This window comes from Mchenga conophoros, linkage group LG12 (genome assembly GCF_057382185.1).
Source record: "Mchenga conophoros isolate Kocher_MC1m ecotype Shallow Benthic linkage group LG12, M_conophoros_male_GT1.1, whole genome shotgun sequence".
Taxonomy (NCBI): Eukaryota; Metazoa; Chordata; class Actinopteri; order Cichliformes; family Cichlidae; genus Mchenga; species Mchenga conophoros.
In genome coordinates, this window is record NC_140537.1 from 12,414,705 (window position 1) to 12,434,082 (window position 19,378).

At 42.4% G+C, this 19,378-nt stretch overlaps 1 protein-coding gene across 3 annotated transcripts in view; it reads right to left on the minus strand.

Annotated features, from left to right (window-relative positions):
• The window catches only part of adgrd1 (adhesion G protein-coupled receptor D1), a 41,793-nt gene that overhangs the window by 2,642 nt on the left and 19,773 nt on the right, over positions 1 to 19,378 (minus strand). For all 3 annotated transcript variants that reach the window (XM_085293755.1, XM_085293753.1, XM_085293756.1), the window contains 11 exons: positions 9,411 to 9,484; positions 8,659 to 8,782; positions 5,603 to 5,706; positions 5,281 to 5,392; positions 4,922 to 5,075; positions 3,692 to 3,758; positions 2,602 to 2,668; positions 2,406 to 2,497; positions 2,157 to 2,283; positions 2,033 to 2,074; positions 81 to 173 (listed from right to left, as the gene is read on the minus strand). In XM_085293755.1, the coding sequence (XP_085149881.1) occupies positions 81 to 173; positions 2,033 to 2,074; positions 2,157 to 2,283; positions 2,406 to 2,497; positions 2,602 to 2,668; positions 3,692 to 3,758; positions 4,922 to 5,075; positions 5,281 to 5,392; positions 5,603 to 5,706; positions 8,659 to 8,782; positions 9,411 to 9,484 (1,056 nt within the window). The remainder of the gene's footprint in view (positions 1 to 80; positions 174 to 2,032; positions 2,075 to 2,156; positions 2,284 to 2,405; positions 2,498 to 2,601; positions 2,669 to 3,691; positions 3,759 to 4,921; positions 5,076 to 5,280; positions 5,393 to 5,602; positions 5,707 to 8,658; positions 8,783 to 9,410; positions 9,485 to 19,378) is intronic.

The following is a 19,378-nucleotide window of genomic DNA, read 5'->3' on the forward strand; positions in this document are numbered from 1 at the left end:
CAACAAAAACAGAGAGAAAGTCAGACTCAAGCAGCCATTTTTGCTTTATCTGTTCTTTTTCCCCCATGATCAGGACTCACTATGTCAGAGTTGAAGGGCTTCACATTAATGTTTCGGATGGAGCTGCTGGTAAGAGACCAGACCTTGGTTTTGTGTTTGAAAGCAGCTCTGACCTACAGTAAGAAGTAAATCCATCACAAACACTGAGAAATATGAGGCAAAGTATGCTGTGCATTCATCACAAGTTAGAAGTTGTTACAGCAGAGAACTTTGTCCCCCTTCTTGCTATTTAGACTAAATATCTAATAATAGGGGTGCAACGATACACAAAATTCACGGTTCGGTTTGGTACTTTGGTGTCACGGTTCGATATTTTTTCGATACAAAAAAATGTTCATGCCTTTTTAATTTGTCATTTATTAAAATTATAAATATATATTTTAACTCAAAAGTACAGTTTTTAAATTTAACCCTAACCCTTGTGCGTGTTTTTTATTTTGACAGCGAATGCGCACCTGCGGACCACTTATGTGCACCCCTGGTTATTTAGCTCGTCATATTGCAGCCACAGAAATTCTTTTGTCCATGAAACCATAAAGCTGCACTTTCTTTTTGCCTTATAGTCTCATTTGTCATAACTTCTCCGTTTTGTGGTAAGCTTTTCTTTGGCTGTCACTTCTTCACCCCGACCTGTCTTATTTGGCTCAGCAGAACTAAAATATATATACTGCTACTTTTACACACGGACTCACATAAGCTCAGCGATTCTCTGCGCGATCAACCTCTCACATGTTTAAGCTTGCTGCGGGAGATTTCACTTGTCATGTTTGCATAGTAAGCTAACGATTAATAAGACGATGTCAGAGGAATTGGTGCACAAATTATCATCACTCACAGATCAGTGCTGTCATTGCAAAGTGAAAGCAAAAAAACAAGCGCAAATTCAAACGCGATTTCAATATGTCACATATTGACAGTGGCTCACCGATGCCAATGACATAATTACCCAGCTACATTTCTGAAAGAATGCAAAAGCATTGACATATATTTTTCCTACAATAGCCCGACGGGCAGGGCAGAGAGATTTTTGTAGCCCGACTGGAAAGATCGCTAGCTCCGGGACGTCGGGCTAGCGATTTTGCAAGCCCTGTATCTGATTGAGGAATCACTCATCTTTGGAAAAGAGAGTTTATTACAGAGAAATGTCTCTTTCCAAAATAAAAGCTATACTATCCGCTTCTTCTGGGCTATATTCTCAGCAGCATAAGGAGAATCACGTGCTAACAGCTGTCTAAATGACTCGGCTAAAGTTAGTAGCATGCTTGTTGTTTTTGTCTTTGCACTAGGATGATGTCGGCGTAAATGTGCAGTCATATTCGTTGTGTTCCCACTAGTGCTTTCAGGTTAATCTCGTTGAAATGACCTTAACGCCACAACACGGCAAATCTCCGTTAACGAGCTACCGCCGATCGCCCCGTGCATGGGGCTAGACGGCCAACACGTTAACGAGCTAACTGCGCTAACACACTAGTTCACACCAATGTAATTGAGCATTGCATGGCACATCCAACATACTGTTTTACTTTAGTCCATGACTCGCTTACCTTCAGGGTCATACGTCACATGAAAACCAAAATAATTCCAAACGCCAGATCTGAATGAGGGTGGGGGAGGTCCATCTTGCAAGGAGAGCTTAACTTCTGTCTCGCTAGCTTGCCCTGCGCTCTTCCTCCTGACTATGCTGTCTGTGTTGAGCGCTCAGTGGATCTGCGCTCGACAGTGCAGCCTAGGCGGAGTAGTCGAACGCAGATTCACTGAGCGCTCAACACAGACAGCATCGTCAGAAGGAAAGTTGATAAAATAAATTACAAATGTTGTATTGTTCATACATATGCTTACCGAACCGAAAGCACTGTATCGAACGGTTCAATATCTATACGAATATCGTTGCACCCCTATCTAATAACATATACATAATATGAAATTCTAGTTGTTTGTGTGTGGGGAAGTGAAAACATATTCAGCATTATACCTCAGAGTTGAGAAGACAGTGAAATAAGAAGACAAAGAACCCCTAAAGGAGAGAAAAGAATTTATACATAGTTTTAGAAATAGCGTTACAAAATCTAACATTGATCATATTGTAAAGAACCTACTTGTAATGAGTTGAAAACTGCAAATATATAAAGGAATGGCAAAGACTGTGTGTTGACCACGAGAACACCAAAGATCCAGGAAATGCCAAGTATAGGCAGAAGCACAGCTACTGCCTTTATGGTCAGCCTGGAGACAATCCAAGAGATAATATGGTTATGTTATGAATTTTTATTCAAATATCAGCATTTGATAATAATACAAGAATTAGCCTGATTATGTAAAAAAACAATAAACAAAAAACCCCTCACTTGACTGCATTGGCGTCTCCATGAACCTTGTAATTCTCTCCGCTGATTCGAGATATGATCCTGGTCACGGATATCAGAATGCCAATGTTTACCTGAAACAAAGCCGTGTTTGAACAGAAAACAGACTTTTTGTAAATTAGGTGACAAATTGTGACTCGTGTAAAACAACAAAAGGAAACCTTTGCAAATTTCTCACCACAATCACAAAAAGAGCCGGTGCCACAAATGCCCAGATGGCTCCGTTCTGCAGTGACAGCCAGCAGCTGAAATAAACAGATGAGACAGTGTTCAAAAAGATCGAAGATAAAAACAAGATTATCCAATGGAAGAAATGTTGAAAGGCTTTTACTGACGATTATTTGATAATCACATTCCAACCCCAAAAGATTTTTAGTCAGTGTTTATGTAGTCTATTCATGTATAACTGTATAACAATGTTTTCTAGTAGATCCAGGATGACGACAAATACCACAACAAGAAACCAACACTACTGTATATCATATAAAAAGAGAGCATTTATACACATAACATGTAGGCCAAAATGTATCTTTAATATGACTTTAGAGCCACTTTGCTCTAAATAAGTAAACAACTCATGGTCTCTCACAGTAATCCTTACTAAAGAGGAATCCACAGTTCACAAGTAAAAGGTTGGCTCTATTCTAACATGCCCACGATGCTTTTTGTCACCACTAAAAAGGAAAAACTTTTTTTTTTTTGCCATCCACAATGTCTCAAAATTTCACGTTTGGTATATCAGAATTTTGATGACCAACTCGCAATAATTTTGAATTGAAAATTTTGATCTTTTTTCTTTCTTTTATACCGTTCTCTGTGACTTGCTGTTCAATTATACAAAAAAAACAACAACAAAAAAGTGTAAAACTTTATCTGACCTTAATATAAAGTTTCAACAATGTGATTCAATCAAATTAAGTAAGTATTTTAGTGTAGTAGGCATTTTAACATGCACTGGAATTTCTCTGTTTTTCGAATGTTTTTCACGGAAAAGCCAGCTGAAAACTTCAGTATTCTCTGCCCACAGTAAATTATGCATCCGAGCTGAGGATACCTCCTTCATTTAGACTTTGGATTGTTTTCCCTCAGAACAAAAAGGAAATAATGTTGCAATGCAAACATGGAGCAACACACTGGTAACCAAATGCTTTTAAATAACAATTTCTGTTTGCAATTTCTTGCACACAGGTGATGTCACTATTATGCAACTGCAAAGAGCCTTAATGGAGTAAAGTACATTTCCCCAAAGATTTCTTTTTTATACTTACTTATCAACTTTTCCATAACTGTCAAGTGCTGATGTCATGGACACGACACAGATCAAGAACGGAGAACCTGGTCCAAAAAAACAAACAAACACATATTCAGTAATAGCAGCACCATAGACACCTATTTCCTCCATACACTCCTCAAATGGGGGTTGCGTACAGTACCTACACATAGAATAGCATGGCAGCTTTATTATAGTATGCTGTATATTTTAGTTTGTGGTAATTATAGTATATAAAACACATATTTGTTACAGTTTACATGTTCTCACTGTACCTTACTGTACATTATGTTATATAAATGCCATAGAAATGCCTACAAATATAAATGTTTCATTTTAAATCCAATGGTGATTGCTCGCAGAGTTTTTTTCCCTTCCCATTTCCTTTCTTTGCCTTGTTGTCAAAGCTCCACAGGATAAACTTCATTGCAAACACTTTGGAACTGTGCACCGTGCAGGACCCGGGCCTGTATAAACTCCCTGTAGAGGTTTTTTAGCGTGCTGCTAATTGCTTGTTTCCTTGAAAACAAGTCCTTAGATTTCACTGCTTTGATCTCTTGGCCTCTGAGGTCCAAAGGTTTTGAGGACACTATGCTGGGAGGAATTTTTTACTTAGAGTGAGGAAATGAAGGATGAAGTAGCTGAAAGCCTTTATCACAGCGTAACAGAGAAATAATTCTTTATAAAAGCATGTATTTACTTTCTTTTGATAACAACTGTACTTGAAGCTGACAGGGAAGAAGTCTCAAGTGAGTAATGTGCAGTAAAAAAAAAACACAAAATGAAAAAAATACTCTAGCCAGAAGAAAGGAAGTAATTAAAAAAAGCCGATGTTTTTCCACAAATGGGTTCAACATGTAAGAGAGGCGTTCCCCAGCAGCCAGAGATGGGACATGTATGTTCCAGATTTGTTTTTTCTGTCCATCACACTCGAGCTCACAAAAATGATGAGACCTAAAAGATAGACTGGAATGTGGTGAACCTTAAAGTTGACTTATTCAACACTGCTATGGCTGTTTTTATTATATTTGACAAAGAAAGATCAATTTTAAGGAAATCATCTTTAGATGAGGTCGCCCAGGGTAGAGGCAGGGCTTTGGATCAGATTTGTGACAATAAAATAAGATGATGTAAGGACAGAAATGAGGAAAATATTACTGAATAGTTATCCTTTTTAAATACATATTTTCAAAAAAAAAAAAAAAAAAAAGAAGCAAGACAGACCCACCCCAGCCAATGCCATAGTAGTAGAAGTGTTTGCTGTCTTCAGAGCCGAACACCTTGACCACCATACTGTACAGGTGAAGGCCCTCCACCAACATCCAGGCAAAAGCACTCAGAAAGAAGAAGTGTAGCAGGACAGCCATAACCTTACATGGCAGCTGGGAAAAGATCAAAACTGTCTCTTTTAATGTGTATTTTTTTCTTAAACCCTCATTTTTATACTGCTTTCTATGCTTCTCATCATTTTCAACATGATGTATTTCTATCCTTGTCATAGTAACAGCTGTAAAACCATTAAAACCACTGCCACTCCTGTCATCATTATGCTGCAATCATCAAGCAGTCACTGTGCCGTGTACGTACCGTGCCAGGGTCAAAGCGAGCGCTGATCAGCAGTAAGATCTCTGCCACCAGGATGGCAAAGGAGAGGTTGGCGTGGATGTGGTAGCGCTGGTTACGGATGGTACTCACTGACCTGAAAAGAAGCAAAAGGAAAAATACTTAACTACAGTATAACTTCATAGACTACTATGGTAATAAAAAAGGCTTTGTTGCATTTAAACATTCCAGATTCTGACATCCGACTCATCACACTACATGTCTTTGGCCACATATGAAGGAGAAAAAAAAGGTAATTCCACTGAGTTCTTGTAAATTTACTTACTGTTTAAAAAGTAATACTTACGATAAGACTGCAAAGGTGACCAGAGTGATGGCAAGGCAGAAGATGGAAATAGAGCAGCCAACGTAACCGATGGTTGATAGTGCCACCTTGTGGCCAGTAGAAATCTGTGGAGAGAGGCATTGTCAGCATCAGATCTGACAACACAGCACATGGAGTGTTGGTACATGTGCCATCCCACATACATCCAAATCTAGTGCATCCTTTTTCAACAAAGGGAGTCTCTAGAGTTTATTACTGTGAACACAAGACTAACAAACACCATTAGTACTTCCACAAGTGGGCACAATATCATAGCCTCAAAAAGTTATTTATAACCTCTCATGTCAAATAGGATAGCACAGATGTTGCAATTAAAATGATTCTTGATCACAAAACTATATATTCTGCTTTTGTTTACATGTTTTGTTCACAAGTTTTTGAGGTAATGTCCTCTTAAAGCCATTGCAAAAGATTAAACACCGATTTTTATATTTTGAGCAAAAAGCAAAAATGTTTATAATCGACGCAGTGTGCGTCCAGCCCAGTGTGTTGATGTTGTTTTGGATTTCAGGCTATTTTGAGTGTTTGGGTTTAATTTTCCATTAACTGTCTACTCATGTGCCTTGTCATTACAAGAGCAGAGGAGTCTCAGCCATCCAGAACTGGGATACGTGAGATGTTCCCTTGCAACTGAGGGATGAGGCAGCCCACTAATTAGAGACTTGCTAAGGGAAAGCATAGCATCAAATAGACTCGTGTGCCATAAATACAGCACTGGCGCACTTAAGCTGCAATAAGAAGTCTGCTTTTTCTATTTTAAGAAGCCATTGTGGATGTTAATCATACTCCCATGGGTTCGTATTCTTGGATGCAAAAGAGTTAGATAAGAGGAAAAAATCATGCACAGGTTTTGTGCTTTTAAGTGCTCCACGTGCAGATGATGTAAACGTGAAAAAGAGAAAACAGAAAAAAATAAATGAAGGATGGTTTAAAGAGATTTTTGTTTATTTGCCCCTTGAGAGCCCATAACTTTGAGGAATGCTCCACTGACCCGTTCAGTGACCTAAAACAACCACACAAATCATGGTTGCACAAAGCGCTTCTCTATCAAACCACCAGTGAAACTAGTGGTTTGATAGAGAAGTAAAGAAGGCACTGATAAACCACTGCTTCCTGTTTACTTACTCTTCTACAAGCTAACCAGCGTATTTTGTGTCTTGGTGAGAGGGCTACACTTTTAAATCCAACTGATTTGTTGGATGGCGTAATATAGTGGCTCCATCCTTTCACTCACTCATGCTGCGCATTCACTTGTAAAGTTGCTTGCAGAGTGCACCGACCAAGTTGCCTGGCTTCCACATCACCTGGCCCAGGTGTCTGCCACTGGCTCTGTCTGCACTTGAATATTATATTTTACAGAGATTCCATTTTCACTTCTCAGTCTTCAAGTAAACTGTAATAATTTTAAATGATTTTAAAATGTTTTATTCCATCCATCCATCTTCATCCGCTTTGTCCGGGGCCGGGTCGCGGGGGCAGCAGCCTAAGCAAAGAGGCCCAGACCTCCCTCTCCCCAGCCACCTCCTCCAGCTTATCCGGGGGAATACCAAGGCGTTCCCAGGCCAGCCGAGAGATATAATCTCTCCAGCGTGTCCTGGGTCTGCCCCGGGGCCTCCTCCCGGTGGGACATGCCTGGAACACCTCACCCAGGAGGCGCCCAGGGGGCATCCTTGTCAGATGCCCGAACCACCTCAACTGGCTCCTTTCGATGTGGAGCAGCAGCTGCTCTACTCTGAGCCCCTCCCGGATGGCCGAACTTCTCACCCTATCTCTAAGGGAGAGGCCAGCCACCCTTCGGAGGAAGCTCATTTCTGCCGCTTGTATCCGCGATCTCGTTCTTTCGGTCACTACCCACAGCTCGTGGCCATAGGTGAGGGTAGGGACGTAGATCGACCGGTAAATTGAGAGCTTCGCTTTTACACTCAGCTCCCTCTTCACCACGACGGACCGGTGCAGCGTCCGCATTACTGCAGCTGCAGCCCCAATCCGTCTGTCGATCTCCGGCTCCCTTCTCCCATCACTCGCGAACAAGACCGAGATACTTGAACTCCTCCACTTGGGGCAGGAACTCATCCCCGACCCGGAGTGGGCACTCCACCCTTTTCCGGCTGAGAACCATGGCCTCAGATTTGGAGGTGCTGATCCTCATTCCCGCTGCTTCACACTCGGCTGCGAACCGTTCCAGTGCGAGCTGGAGGCCCTCACCCGATGAAGCCAACAGAACCACATCATCTGCAAAAATCAGAGATGAGATTCTGAGGCCACCAAAGCGAAAGCCCTCCGCCACTTGGCTGCGCCTAGAAATTCTGTCCATAAAAATTATGAACAGAACCGGAGACAAAGGGCAGCCCTGGCGGAGCCCATCACCCACCGGGAACGAGTCCGACTTATTGCCGGCAATGCGAACCAAGCTCTTGCAACGGTTGTATAGGGATCGAATGGCCCGTAGCAATGGGCCAGACACCCCATATTCCCGCAACACCTCCCACAGGACACCCCGAGGGACACGGTCGAATGCCTTCTCCAAGTCCACAAAACACATGTAGACTGGTTGGGCAAACTCCCATGCACCCTCAAGTATCCTGGAGAGGATAAAGAGCTGGTCCAGTGTTCCGCGACCAGGACGAAAACCGCATTGTTCCTCCTGTATCCGAGGTTCGATATAAATAAAATGTTTTATTGTTTTCTTAAAATATACATCTTCCTTTGTTGTTGCAGGAGTCTGATAGTATGTAAAACACTACTACTTGCAGTTATTCCACCAAAAATTTGTTTGCAAACCACCACTGAACAAGAAAAATAGGAGAATGAGTTACTGGCTACCAGGCGCCGTGCTGATAAAAGTCTGGAGTCTGGTGAGATTAGAAGCTTCAGTACAAATAGGAGAAACATGCAAAGCTGAAGACTACAAACATCAAACTGTGTTGAACTCCTTCAAAACAACAAAATAAAAATGAGATCTGTTGCAAATGCTGCCTAATATTCAGACTTTTGAAGAGCAGCCAGAACATTCATACCTTTAAGGGCACAACTTGCATGAGGATGGCAAAGTTGGTAAGGTGGTTGCACAAACACACGGAGTATGTCATGTTTCCATGTGCGCGCACGCAGCCTTTGTTGGACCATACTCCCTCTTTAGAACTGAAATGAATGACAATTAGGTGCTGTTAGCAGAGGAAATGTATCTAATGCAAGATCAAACATAAAAAACTAGAACAAACAGGATACAGAGAAACAGACGGGGCAATTCTTTACTGGAACGCTGCTGAGAGGGTGCACTCAGTATAATCCAATATCCCCCCCGTGGGAGGCACACAGAGATTAAGTTGACTTTATTAGTGCAATCTGACAGGGCGACCCAATTATTCACATTTTTCTTAAGCTTCAGGGCAAAGTGGAGTAGGAGAAGGACGTGTTTGAATCCAACGTATTGGACTCCCTATTTTTAAAAATGAGTTAAGCTTAGCAAAAAGTGTTTTGGCTCTGCATATCAGAGCTTCAGCTTTTTTTTCCTTTGTTTTACATTGAGGGCTGTGGCTCAAGAAGCCGAAACAGCGACACGTGTAAAACTGGATGTTTCTGATTTGAAAGAGTAAAAGAAAAAAAAAAAACCACCACCTTCTTCCAATCACCAGTGATTTCTTATGATTTAAAGACTCGAGAAAGAAATGCATGCAACGAGTGAACAATCAAGATAAAAATCCCTTTGGAGCTGGATCTGAATGGATAATTCAGAAGTTCTGTGTCGAAATCATGAACACAAACCCACCTGTAGTCCAAGAAGGCGCAGTAGAGGAAGACTTTATTGCTCTGATTCTGTACTTGGTCCTGTTGCTCTTTAGTCTGAAAACAAAAAAGGCAACGAGTAAGAGAAGTGTGTGAGATGAGGACGTGCTCGCTTGTGGACTGTTTGTGTGTATAAACTAGAATATTTTAGACAGCAGTCAGCATCATTATTTCTTACAGGCTGCTTGACTTTTCGATCTTTCTACCTCTGTGTTCAATGCACACATTAAGCAATATTAAAGTAACAATAAATTCTTCATTGCTGCTTAAATGACCAGCGTAAAACATGACAGCTAAGGAGATCTGAGATCATTCGCTGGGAAAGACAAAGTGCAGATCGTCACTCGGCTAAGGTGATTAGCACGCAGAGCGAAAATCCCTGCTGTCTTCGAGAATCTTATTCGATTATAAATCACTTTTTCTGAGTCATTCCCTTAAAATGAGATTTGGAGTCTCCAGAGACAGTGAGCTAATGGCTACAGTGCAAGACTGCAGTAATTGGGACATGGCCCTGATTACGGGTCAAACCACTACCCTCCTCAATCTGTCAGCTGAGGAAAACAACACTAAGTGTTGCACACCTCTTCATAGGCACTGTTGCCTTTCCTCTCAGACTCAACAACTATATGATTACATGGAGTGTGTCTGTACTATTTCCTCCTGGAAAAAGTGAGAGTGAGAGTGAAACTGACAGTCAGGCTGTCTAAATGGCCCATAGGCCCCGAGATTCATATTACAAAAGCATAGCACGATACCTAGATGTCACGGCGTGCTCTCATTCTGCCTGTTTCGCAGATTCACCTCCTTACTCATCGTGTATTGCGACCCCCGAGATGGATTTAACAATTAGCTATTTATGTGGCCCATTACAGCAAGCAGGGCAAGAGCCATGAGAGCGCTTCGAAAGTACCCCGTCATCACCAGCAGCTGGCCAGCTCTGGTGATCTGCAAGCAACCCCGTGGATGAATTTACTGGTCTCCTGTGGGCTCTAATATGCTCTTTTTTTCTTACTGGGTGTAAATGAAAGCAGATGGAAATAAGAAAAACTGCAACTTGCCCACTGGAAGTCCACCACTAAAGGGCCATATCTGCTCTAACTGGGGCTTTGTAGAGCATAGGAAGACTAATTATTCTTATTAACAATACAATGTAAACTCAGCTTCAAACACTAATCATCAAACCCTGATGCGTACCAGACACAAGTGAAACATACATTAACTAACAGACCATCACACATACTGTATGAGCGCGCTTCTTGGCCATGTTCCTGCTCTAACAACTGTTTTGTGGTGTGTCCAGTTTGCATTTTCCAGCTGATATCTGAGAAGCGATGCAGGACCCCGAAAGTCACTGGTGAGCGCTTAGAATGTACTTGGAGATTTGGTCGAGCTTTGAGAGCACGCTGTTGTTTCCCCAGTGCCCCGGGGCCTCAGCATCTACCAGCCAAGACTGCAGCTGGCGCTCCAAGTCTTTATTAACAACAGAGGGCCAGGAAACACCGCCCTGGAAGTCACTTTGAGCCTTGTAAGGCGAGCAGAACAGGGAGGAATAAGGGAGAGGAAAAACTAGTGACAGGAGAGTGATGCAGAGTGACAGGCTGATAAAGGAGAAGAGCCTGGGAGAGAGAGGCTGATAAATCATAGATAGACAAGATGTTTCTGGTGCCTCTTTGTTACAATGTCCCACTACAGTGTCTGTTGTAGCTGCCTGTGGTTTCAAACATATCGGATATGCCAGTTAAATTTGCCAGAATTTTAAACTAACTATTTAAAATTCTTAGTTATTTAAGCATGCAATAGAGTTATCAGTTAAATGTAATTAATGTAGATACAAATGCTTGCATATATAACATCTAATATAATATTATCTAATAACAATTATTGATGCATCAATGTGGACAAATGACTTAAAGCACAACAAAAGGCAGGCAGGCATGATTCATACTTAGCAATTTATCCCAATTCACAAGTTTCTTAGTAAAACCTTTAAAAATCTTACAGCTGGAGAAGGCAACACAGTTTTGCTGTCACCGGACAAGAAATCAAAACAACCTTTCAGCATATTGCCATTCACGAATTTCAGGAGAGAACCCAACTCCACGCACACGGAGTCTGTGAAGGAGCCAATCAGAGGTCTTTTCAGACCCGATTGCGTGATTAGAATAGGATGTGACGGTGCAACGGGTTATGCGGAGGATTATCACATCGCGGAGGAGAGCAGGGGCTCGGTCCTGTTTGAAGCTATTGCGACACTGATATAACTTTTGGGATATGAAGCATATGCTGGCGCATGCTTGTTTCTGGCTTTTTCTTTGGGTGGGTGGGTGGGTGGGTGAGGGGGTATGGACAGTCATACCGCTTCTTTTGATAATAATAATAATAACAACAACAACAATAATAATAATATGTTAAAAGCAGTTGTAGCTGCTCCCATAAATCCAAGTCTTTGATTTGGCAGATTTTTTTTTTTTTTTTTGCAGTCGATAGCTTTCCTATCTTCTTCTTCTCATAAGAAGATTATGTAATAAACTGTTACCTGATTAGATATTTTAAATATTTTTCCCCAAAAGACTCTGATAACATTTTTGTCAGGAGATTAGCTACTGTCACTGAATTTGTAAGAAAAAAAACAGTGAGGTATTATTTGGCTTAATCACACATCCTGTTACTTTGTTCAGGGTTCAGGTGGGATTTTCTCCACTGCCACAGTGAATAGTTGTATAAACTGAGTCATGACCAAGAGAAGCCGTTATTAAATTACTCAAAACAGACTCATTTCACATTTATTTTTATACAGCATAATGCACTGTTAAAATACTTAAAAGCAAAAATAAACAAATAAACATTTATTAACTTAATGCCAACAGTAAAGTGGGTAAACTCTGAATTAAGCATGAAATCAGCAGAGTGGAAATTTTGTCTCCACCTTCTGGCTGTGGGAGCATTTCCACAAACATTAGGGAACTCAGTTCTAACAAGAAAATGTCTTTGCGGTCAATAGCTCACTTTGTCAGACTTTAATCTTTCCTCTAAAAAGTTTATCTGGACTCTTTTCAGCTACGTTAAATGTTAAGGTGATGCATCACATTGGTCCACCAGTGCTTCGCTTCACGCTTAAACTCAGGAGGAGTAAAGAGACATTTACTAAGTGCTGAAAGCCTTAATCAACACTGCATGAAGCCATTCACAGAGGGCTTGAATGGAAAGACTCCAGCTTTAGAGCTGTTGGTGTTGGATCAATTCTTGCACCTGTAACTTCCATCTTTTCAGTCATGTACTAGATGCACTGGAGCCTGTATAAGCTGATATTAGAGGCTGTTGTACATCCTGGACTGACTAACACTCACAGTCGCCTCAAGGCACTTTATATTGTAAGGTAAAGACCCTACAGTAATACAGAGAAAACTCCAACAAACAAACGACCACCTATCAGTAAGCACTTGGCGACAGTGGGAAGGAAAAACTCCCTTTTTACAGGAAGAAACTTGCAGCAGGCTCAGGGAGGGAATGCCATCTGCCGTGACCGGAGGGGAGGAAGTTAGGACAACCTATTCCTGTCTTGCTCATGGCAGCACATCTCTACCAGGCATACACACCACCTTCAGAATAAAAGTGATAATCAGCGGCTGCTGTCTGACGCACATATCCCTCTAAACCAAATCAGATCTTCATCTTTATGGTTTTGATCACCATCCATCCATCCATCCGTGGTTTTTGGGTGAGACAATGAAGGATAAAAATAACACACAGCACAAAATCTTAACTTCATACGCAACCCAGCAATTTATACAGAAGTGCCAGCCTGTCTGTCCTCTGTGGAGTCTTATAGGCCTTCCACGTGTAGCAGAGCTAGAAGCCGAAGAAGTAAAACTAGAAAGTGAACCAGAGAAAAATCCTTCACACAGAAAAAAACAGGAACAGAAACTCAACGAAGGTAATATTAACTAAGGATTAAAAACTCAGAAACAGCACAAAATCGTGGAACCCTGACAACAATGAAACAAATTGAGTCTGAGCTAACGTAACAGCAATCTTGACCTCAGTCTTAAAACATTTTTTTGTTTTTTTTATATCTACTACTATCCTCTAGAGCTTGATGTCAGTCCTGCTTCACCCACTCATTCCATCCATCCAGCACTGATACAACAAAATGCGGCCGCAAGAGTAATCGGACAGTTTCAGTTGTGCTAAATTTAAAAACCAGAGAGAAATTACAGAGCGGTGTGAGCGTGAGAAGAGAAAAGGAGCGTTCGTCTCCCGTTCCCTGAAATGTTCCAAATCGTTTTGAAACGCAGAGAGCTGAGGTGTAATTTGGGCTGTAATTTCTGGATTTGGTACACGTATTTATTTTGCAGCGAGCGCCATAAAAACAATGATCAATCTTGCTTTTGCAAAACTGAAAGGCATAATTTAAAATCACCTTCACCTTTTAGAGTAGGCCTGTGAGGTGCACAGGGTTTGACAGTGGCTCAACTGCTCTGTATAAAAACAATGAGGCCGTACACGTATAAGCTTAGAAAGCTGAACTGACTGCTGTTAAATTTAGTAAGGGAAGGAAATATTTTATTGCACTATGTCTGGGCAACGCACAACGAGGTATGGTGGAACATTCCTCAGTCACACAAACACACACGGAGCCTGAGAAAAAAAATCTTCTACTCAGTATAAACTAAAGCATTACACATCCTGTGACTGCGATGAGGCGCAGGCTGCGCCGCTGCTGTAACACAGCTTTTCAATCAGAGTCCGGACTTAGGTTGATCCACACACACAGCACGAGGAGCAACAACAAAAATCCATGCAGCATAACACAACTGGCCATGAGTGAGATCATGCTGTCAGGGGAAATGTAAAAAGACATGCAGCTGTGGTCCCAGCTCAGCCTCGGAGGTAGACATCGAAAACAACGAGACGAGCTGGATGTGAGGAAAACCAGGAACAATTAAACAGCTCTAAAAGTCAGCGAGATGGTTTTGATTTGCAGATGTACTGTATCGCTGATATGAAGTCGACTCAAAAGAAAAGAAGAAAAGAGAAAGTGATCCCCTCCCCCCTTTTTATCACCAGCTTCACATGCATGAATTCATAAGTTTAAATCCAAAGGGGTTTCACATGGAACCACTGCAATGTTTCTCTGTTTTCTGGTCTGCTTCAGAGCAATGACACATTCACATTAAAAAAAAAAAGTCAAAGGGCTGCATATTTAGAGTCTTTGTGGTGAAGTTTAACAATACATAAGATTTTTAGGTGATGATGTTCCCCGATAAAGCTTGCACCTCTATCGGTATGTAAACATATCGACGCTGAGGATACGCCAAGAAAGAAAGAGCTTTTATTTGGGACGACTCACGCTAACTGTAACTCATGAAAATTTTAAGCAATCATACATCTTTATCAATACATAAAGAAAAGCATTTTTAATTTTGTGCTTATCATGAGAAAATTCCTAGATTCAGATGATGACGACGACACCTGTTAATCAGCTGATTGGATACATTTGTTTGCCCTTTCCATTGGATTAGAGTACGGCAATAACTCCTTATTATATAAGTACCAGATCGATGCATCCTGAGTGTGGATAAACAACAGAAATAGATGCACTTAACTAAATGAATTCTTTAAATGAAAAATAAGCACTGTCACTATAAGATGATGAGCGTCTTTGCCAGCTAGTGTGACACTGATAGTAGAGCAGGGCGATATGGTAGGGCTGGGCGATATGACCCAAAATTCATATCTCGATATTTTTTAGCTGGATGGCGATATAAGATATATATCTCAATATATTTTTTTAAAGCCATAAAGTAAGAACAAGAAGAGAGTTCTTAGTCAAAGCTGTGTCCCAGATGTCACACAGGCACTTTTATTAACATAGAGCAGATGTACATAAAATTTACTCAAAAATAAATTATGAGCATTTATTAAATAATAATGCTCCATAAATAAAAGAAAACAATGTTGTTTTTGTGCATAACAAAAAGCTCACAATTGTGCAGTCAAAATGTAAACTAAAAGACGCTGAGCACAATAACAAAGACAGATTTCACAGCTGCTCTGTTCCCAACTTGTACTGCGTGACTGACAGCCTGGAGTTTGAAATCCGCTTCGCAACCACGTCTCTTAACAGGTGCCATTTATGGTCCTTATACACAGTAGGGTAATATTACGTTGAAGCACAGTACGTATCACTCCGCGAGGCTCAGCCGTAATGCTCCGACAATCCATCAAGCGGTGCAGCTCCGTAGCTTATCAAAGTCGTACTAAAACATTTTTTGACAGATTGCTGAGCGCCGTGTTCCACATAAAATCGGTTCGCGGCCATCAAGCACAACCAGAATTCATACATAAGGCGCACTGTCAACTTTTGAGAAAATGAAAGGATTTTAGTCCGTGCAGCACCTCTGGGCTGCATGGCGTTAGCGTGGTTAGCTAGCTAACACATTGACGCCGTCCAGCCCCACGCACGGGGCGATGCGCAGTAACTCGTTAACGGAGATTTGCCGTGTCCATCTTGTCGCTTCCTGCAGGTGAAGCGATGGGGGAGGAGGGGGAGTTGTGTTCAGTGAAGGAGAGGCGAGGCCGAGTAACGTTGCGTAAAGACGAAAGTGGACGAAAGAGAGGCAAACTAGCGGCTCCACAAGTATAATTATACGTAACATAGACTATATCGATATAAAGGATATTGTCACATCTTATATCTCGTATAAAAATATATCGATATTTTTTAAAAATTCGATATATCGCCCAGCTCTACGATATGGCCAAAAATATTTATCATGATATATATTTGAAAATTTGCGATAACGATTTAATTGATGCGAGACAAAATACAACTCCACAACATTACTAGCACAAAAAGACAACCTTCCATTTATTTTCACTTAAACAAGAAGCTGGTTTTTATGTACATTAAAGCTTTATAAAAATGTAACAGTGCAAATGCAAATTCCTTGCTGAAAGTTTAACCAAAAGGCATTTCCAGTAGAAATGGGCTGACACATCCTGAGCATAACCATGTATAATATCCACTGATGTTAAAAAGAGGTGCTTTGCAACATTAAACTGCAGTGTGCAGTGCGTATTTTTCGGACCATAAGGTGTATTTTAGTATTTATTTATTTATTGTCATTGTCAAGAACAATGAAATTGCGTTTGGGGCTTCCATACAACCCCAAAAAAAAGAAGAAAATAATAAATACCCCTTAAAACCCAAGTGTACATATTTAACCCAGTGTGACTCCAATGCAATAAGACAATCCTTAGCAATAATGTTCGTAGAAATTCAGACAAAGACCTGAGAAACATGACAAAATACAACAATGCAACCCATTCAATATTATTGTACTGTGAGATATGATATCAGATATGATAGTTATCTATTTAAGAAAGAGGGGGGGGGGGGCAGGAGGGGGAAGAGAATAAAGATATGATGCACCAATGCAGACCAGTTCATTGCTATTAAGAAGTTGGATATGGCTATTGTCCGTGAGAGGGGGGCAGAGAGTTCAGGAGCCTCACAGCCTGTGGATACAGGCTGTTGGCCAGTCTGGATGTTCTGGCCTGTATAGACCTGTACCTTCTCCCTGAGGGCAGCAGATGGAAAAGGTGGCGCGCAGGGTGATGTTGGTCCCGCAGGATACTGTGCACCCTCCTCAGACAGCGAGTGGGGAAGATGTTACTGATCTCTGGCAGACTTGTTCCAATAATTCTGCCAGCTTCTTTCACCACCCGCTGGAGTGCTTGCTGATCGGCCTTGGTGCAGCTGGGGAACCACACTAGAAATCCATACGTCAGAACGCTGCTGATGGCACAGTTGTAGAAGTTCAACATCAGAGATCTGGGAATGTGTGCGCTCCGCAGTCTCCTCAGGTAGTAGAGGCGCTGTTGGGCCTTCCGTACAACTGAGGTGATATGGTTGCCCCAGGACAGGTCCTCGGTCACAGTTACCCCCAAGAATTTAAAACTGCTCACCCTCTCCGCCGCCTCACTGCCAATGAAGAGAGGCAGATGGTTGTTATGACCCCTCTTCCGGAAATCTACAATGATCTCCTTGGTCTTTTTGGTGTTTAAGACCAAGTTATTGTCGTGGCACCATGACTCTAGTTGTTGCACCTCTGTCCTATAGTTTGTCTCATCATTGTTGGATATAAGTCCGAGCACTGTAGTGTCATCTGCAAACTTAACAATGAGATTGGACGCGCAGGAGGAAATACAGTCATGGGTGAAGAGAGTGTATAGCAGAGGGCTCAGAACACACCCCTGAGGGGCACCGGTGTTGACCACAAGGGTGGAAGAGGTGTTCTTACCCACTCTGACACTCTGTCTACGGTTAGTGAGGAAGTCCACAATCCAGTTGCACAGAGAGGAGTTAAGTCCCAGTTGGTGGAGTTTGGGACGGAGTTTGTATGGCCGGATGGTATTAAAAGCCGAGCTGTAGTCTACAAAGAGGAGCCGTGCATAGGTGTTCCTGTGTTCCAAGTGCTTCAGTAATGTGTGCAGCACTGTGGCGATCGCATCCTCGGTTGACCAGTTCTCCCTGTATGCAAACTGGTGCGAGTCCAGGGATGGTGGAAAAGCAGCTCTGATGTGTTTAATGACCAGTCTCTCCAGGCATTTGGCGGGAATGGGGGTGAGTGCCACAGGTCTGAAATCGTTCAGACATGTGACATTTGACTGTTTTGGGATGGGAACAATGGTTGCTGCTTTGAAACAGGATGGTACCAGTGAACAGGACAACGAGGTGTTATATATAGAGGTGAAGACGTCCGCCAGGTCCGCAGCACAGTCTTTTAGCACCCGGCCCAGCACTCCATCCGGCCCGGCCGCCTTCCTGGTGTTAATGCTCCGGAACACACGCCTCAGCTCATGAGTGCTCAGGACCGGAGCAGGGTCGGTTGAGGGGAGAGGGGACAGGACAGGGTCGGTGTTCTCCCTGTCAAAACGGGCATAAAAGAGATTTAGATCCTCAGCCAGAGTAGAACTGTCGGCTGAGGGTGATGGTGTTCTTCTTTTGTAGTCCGTGATAGCCCTGATGCCCTCCCAGACCTGCCTTGGGTTTGTGTTGTTCTCAAACCTGGCCTCGATACGCCTCCTGTGCTGCTGCTTGGCAGTCTTGATGCCTCTTCTCAGGTTGGCCCTGGCAGCACTGTATGCCTCCTGGTCCCCGGATTTGAAAGCGTTGTTCCTTGTTCGAATAAGTTGTTGAACTCCGTGTGTCATCCAGGGTGGATTATTAGGGAACACACGGAATCGTTTCCAAGTTGTTACATTGTCCACACAGAAACAGATGTAGTCCAAGACAGTGGAGGTGTAACTGTCCAATGCGACACGATTGTCAGTGTCCTGCACCTTGAATACATCCCAGTCTGTGCAGTGGAAACAGTCCTGAAGCATCGGAATAGCATCCTGCGGCCATGTTCTCACGGTTTTGGTTGTAATCCCAGTGCTCTTGATCTTTTGTGTGTATATTGGGTGTAGCAGAAGGGAGAGATGGTCTGACAGACCCAGGTGGGGATAAGCCTGGGCTCTGTACGCATTCGCCATGTTGGTGTACACCTGGTCCAACGTTCTATCTCCTCTGGTAGCACACTTCACATTACGGTGGAAATTGTGAAGTACAGATTTCAGGTCCGCGTGGTTAAAATCCCCAGCCGCAATAAAGACACTGTCCGGGTGTGCTACCAGGCTGTTATTGATGCTGCTGCTCAATTGTGCTAACGCTAGCTTAGCATTAGCATCTGGTGGAATGTAAACAGCGCAGATGTAAACGGCAGAAAATTCCCGAGGGAGATAGAATGGACGGCACTTTAACACCAACAGTTCTACCTCTGTACTGCACAGTTTTTCCGTTACCGTGACGTTCGTGCACCAAAGGTTGTTAATATAGATGCACAGCCCCCCGCCAGTCTTCTTACCCGAGTCCGCAGACCTGTCGGCTCGATAGGCGGTGCG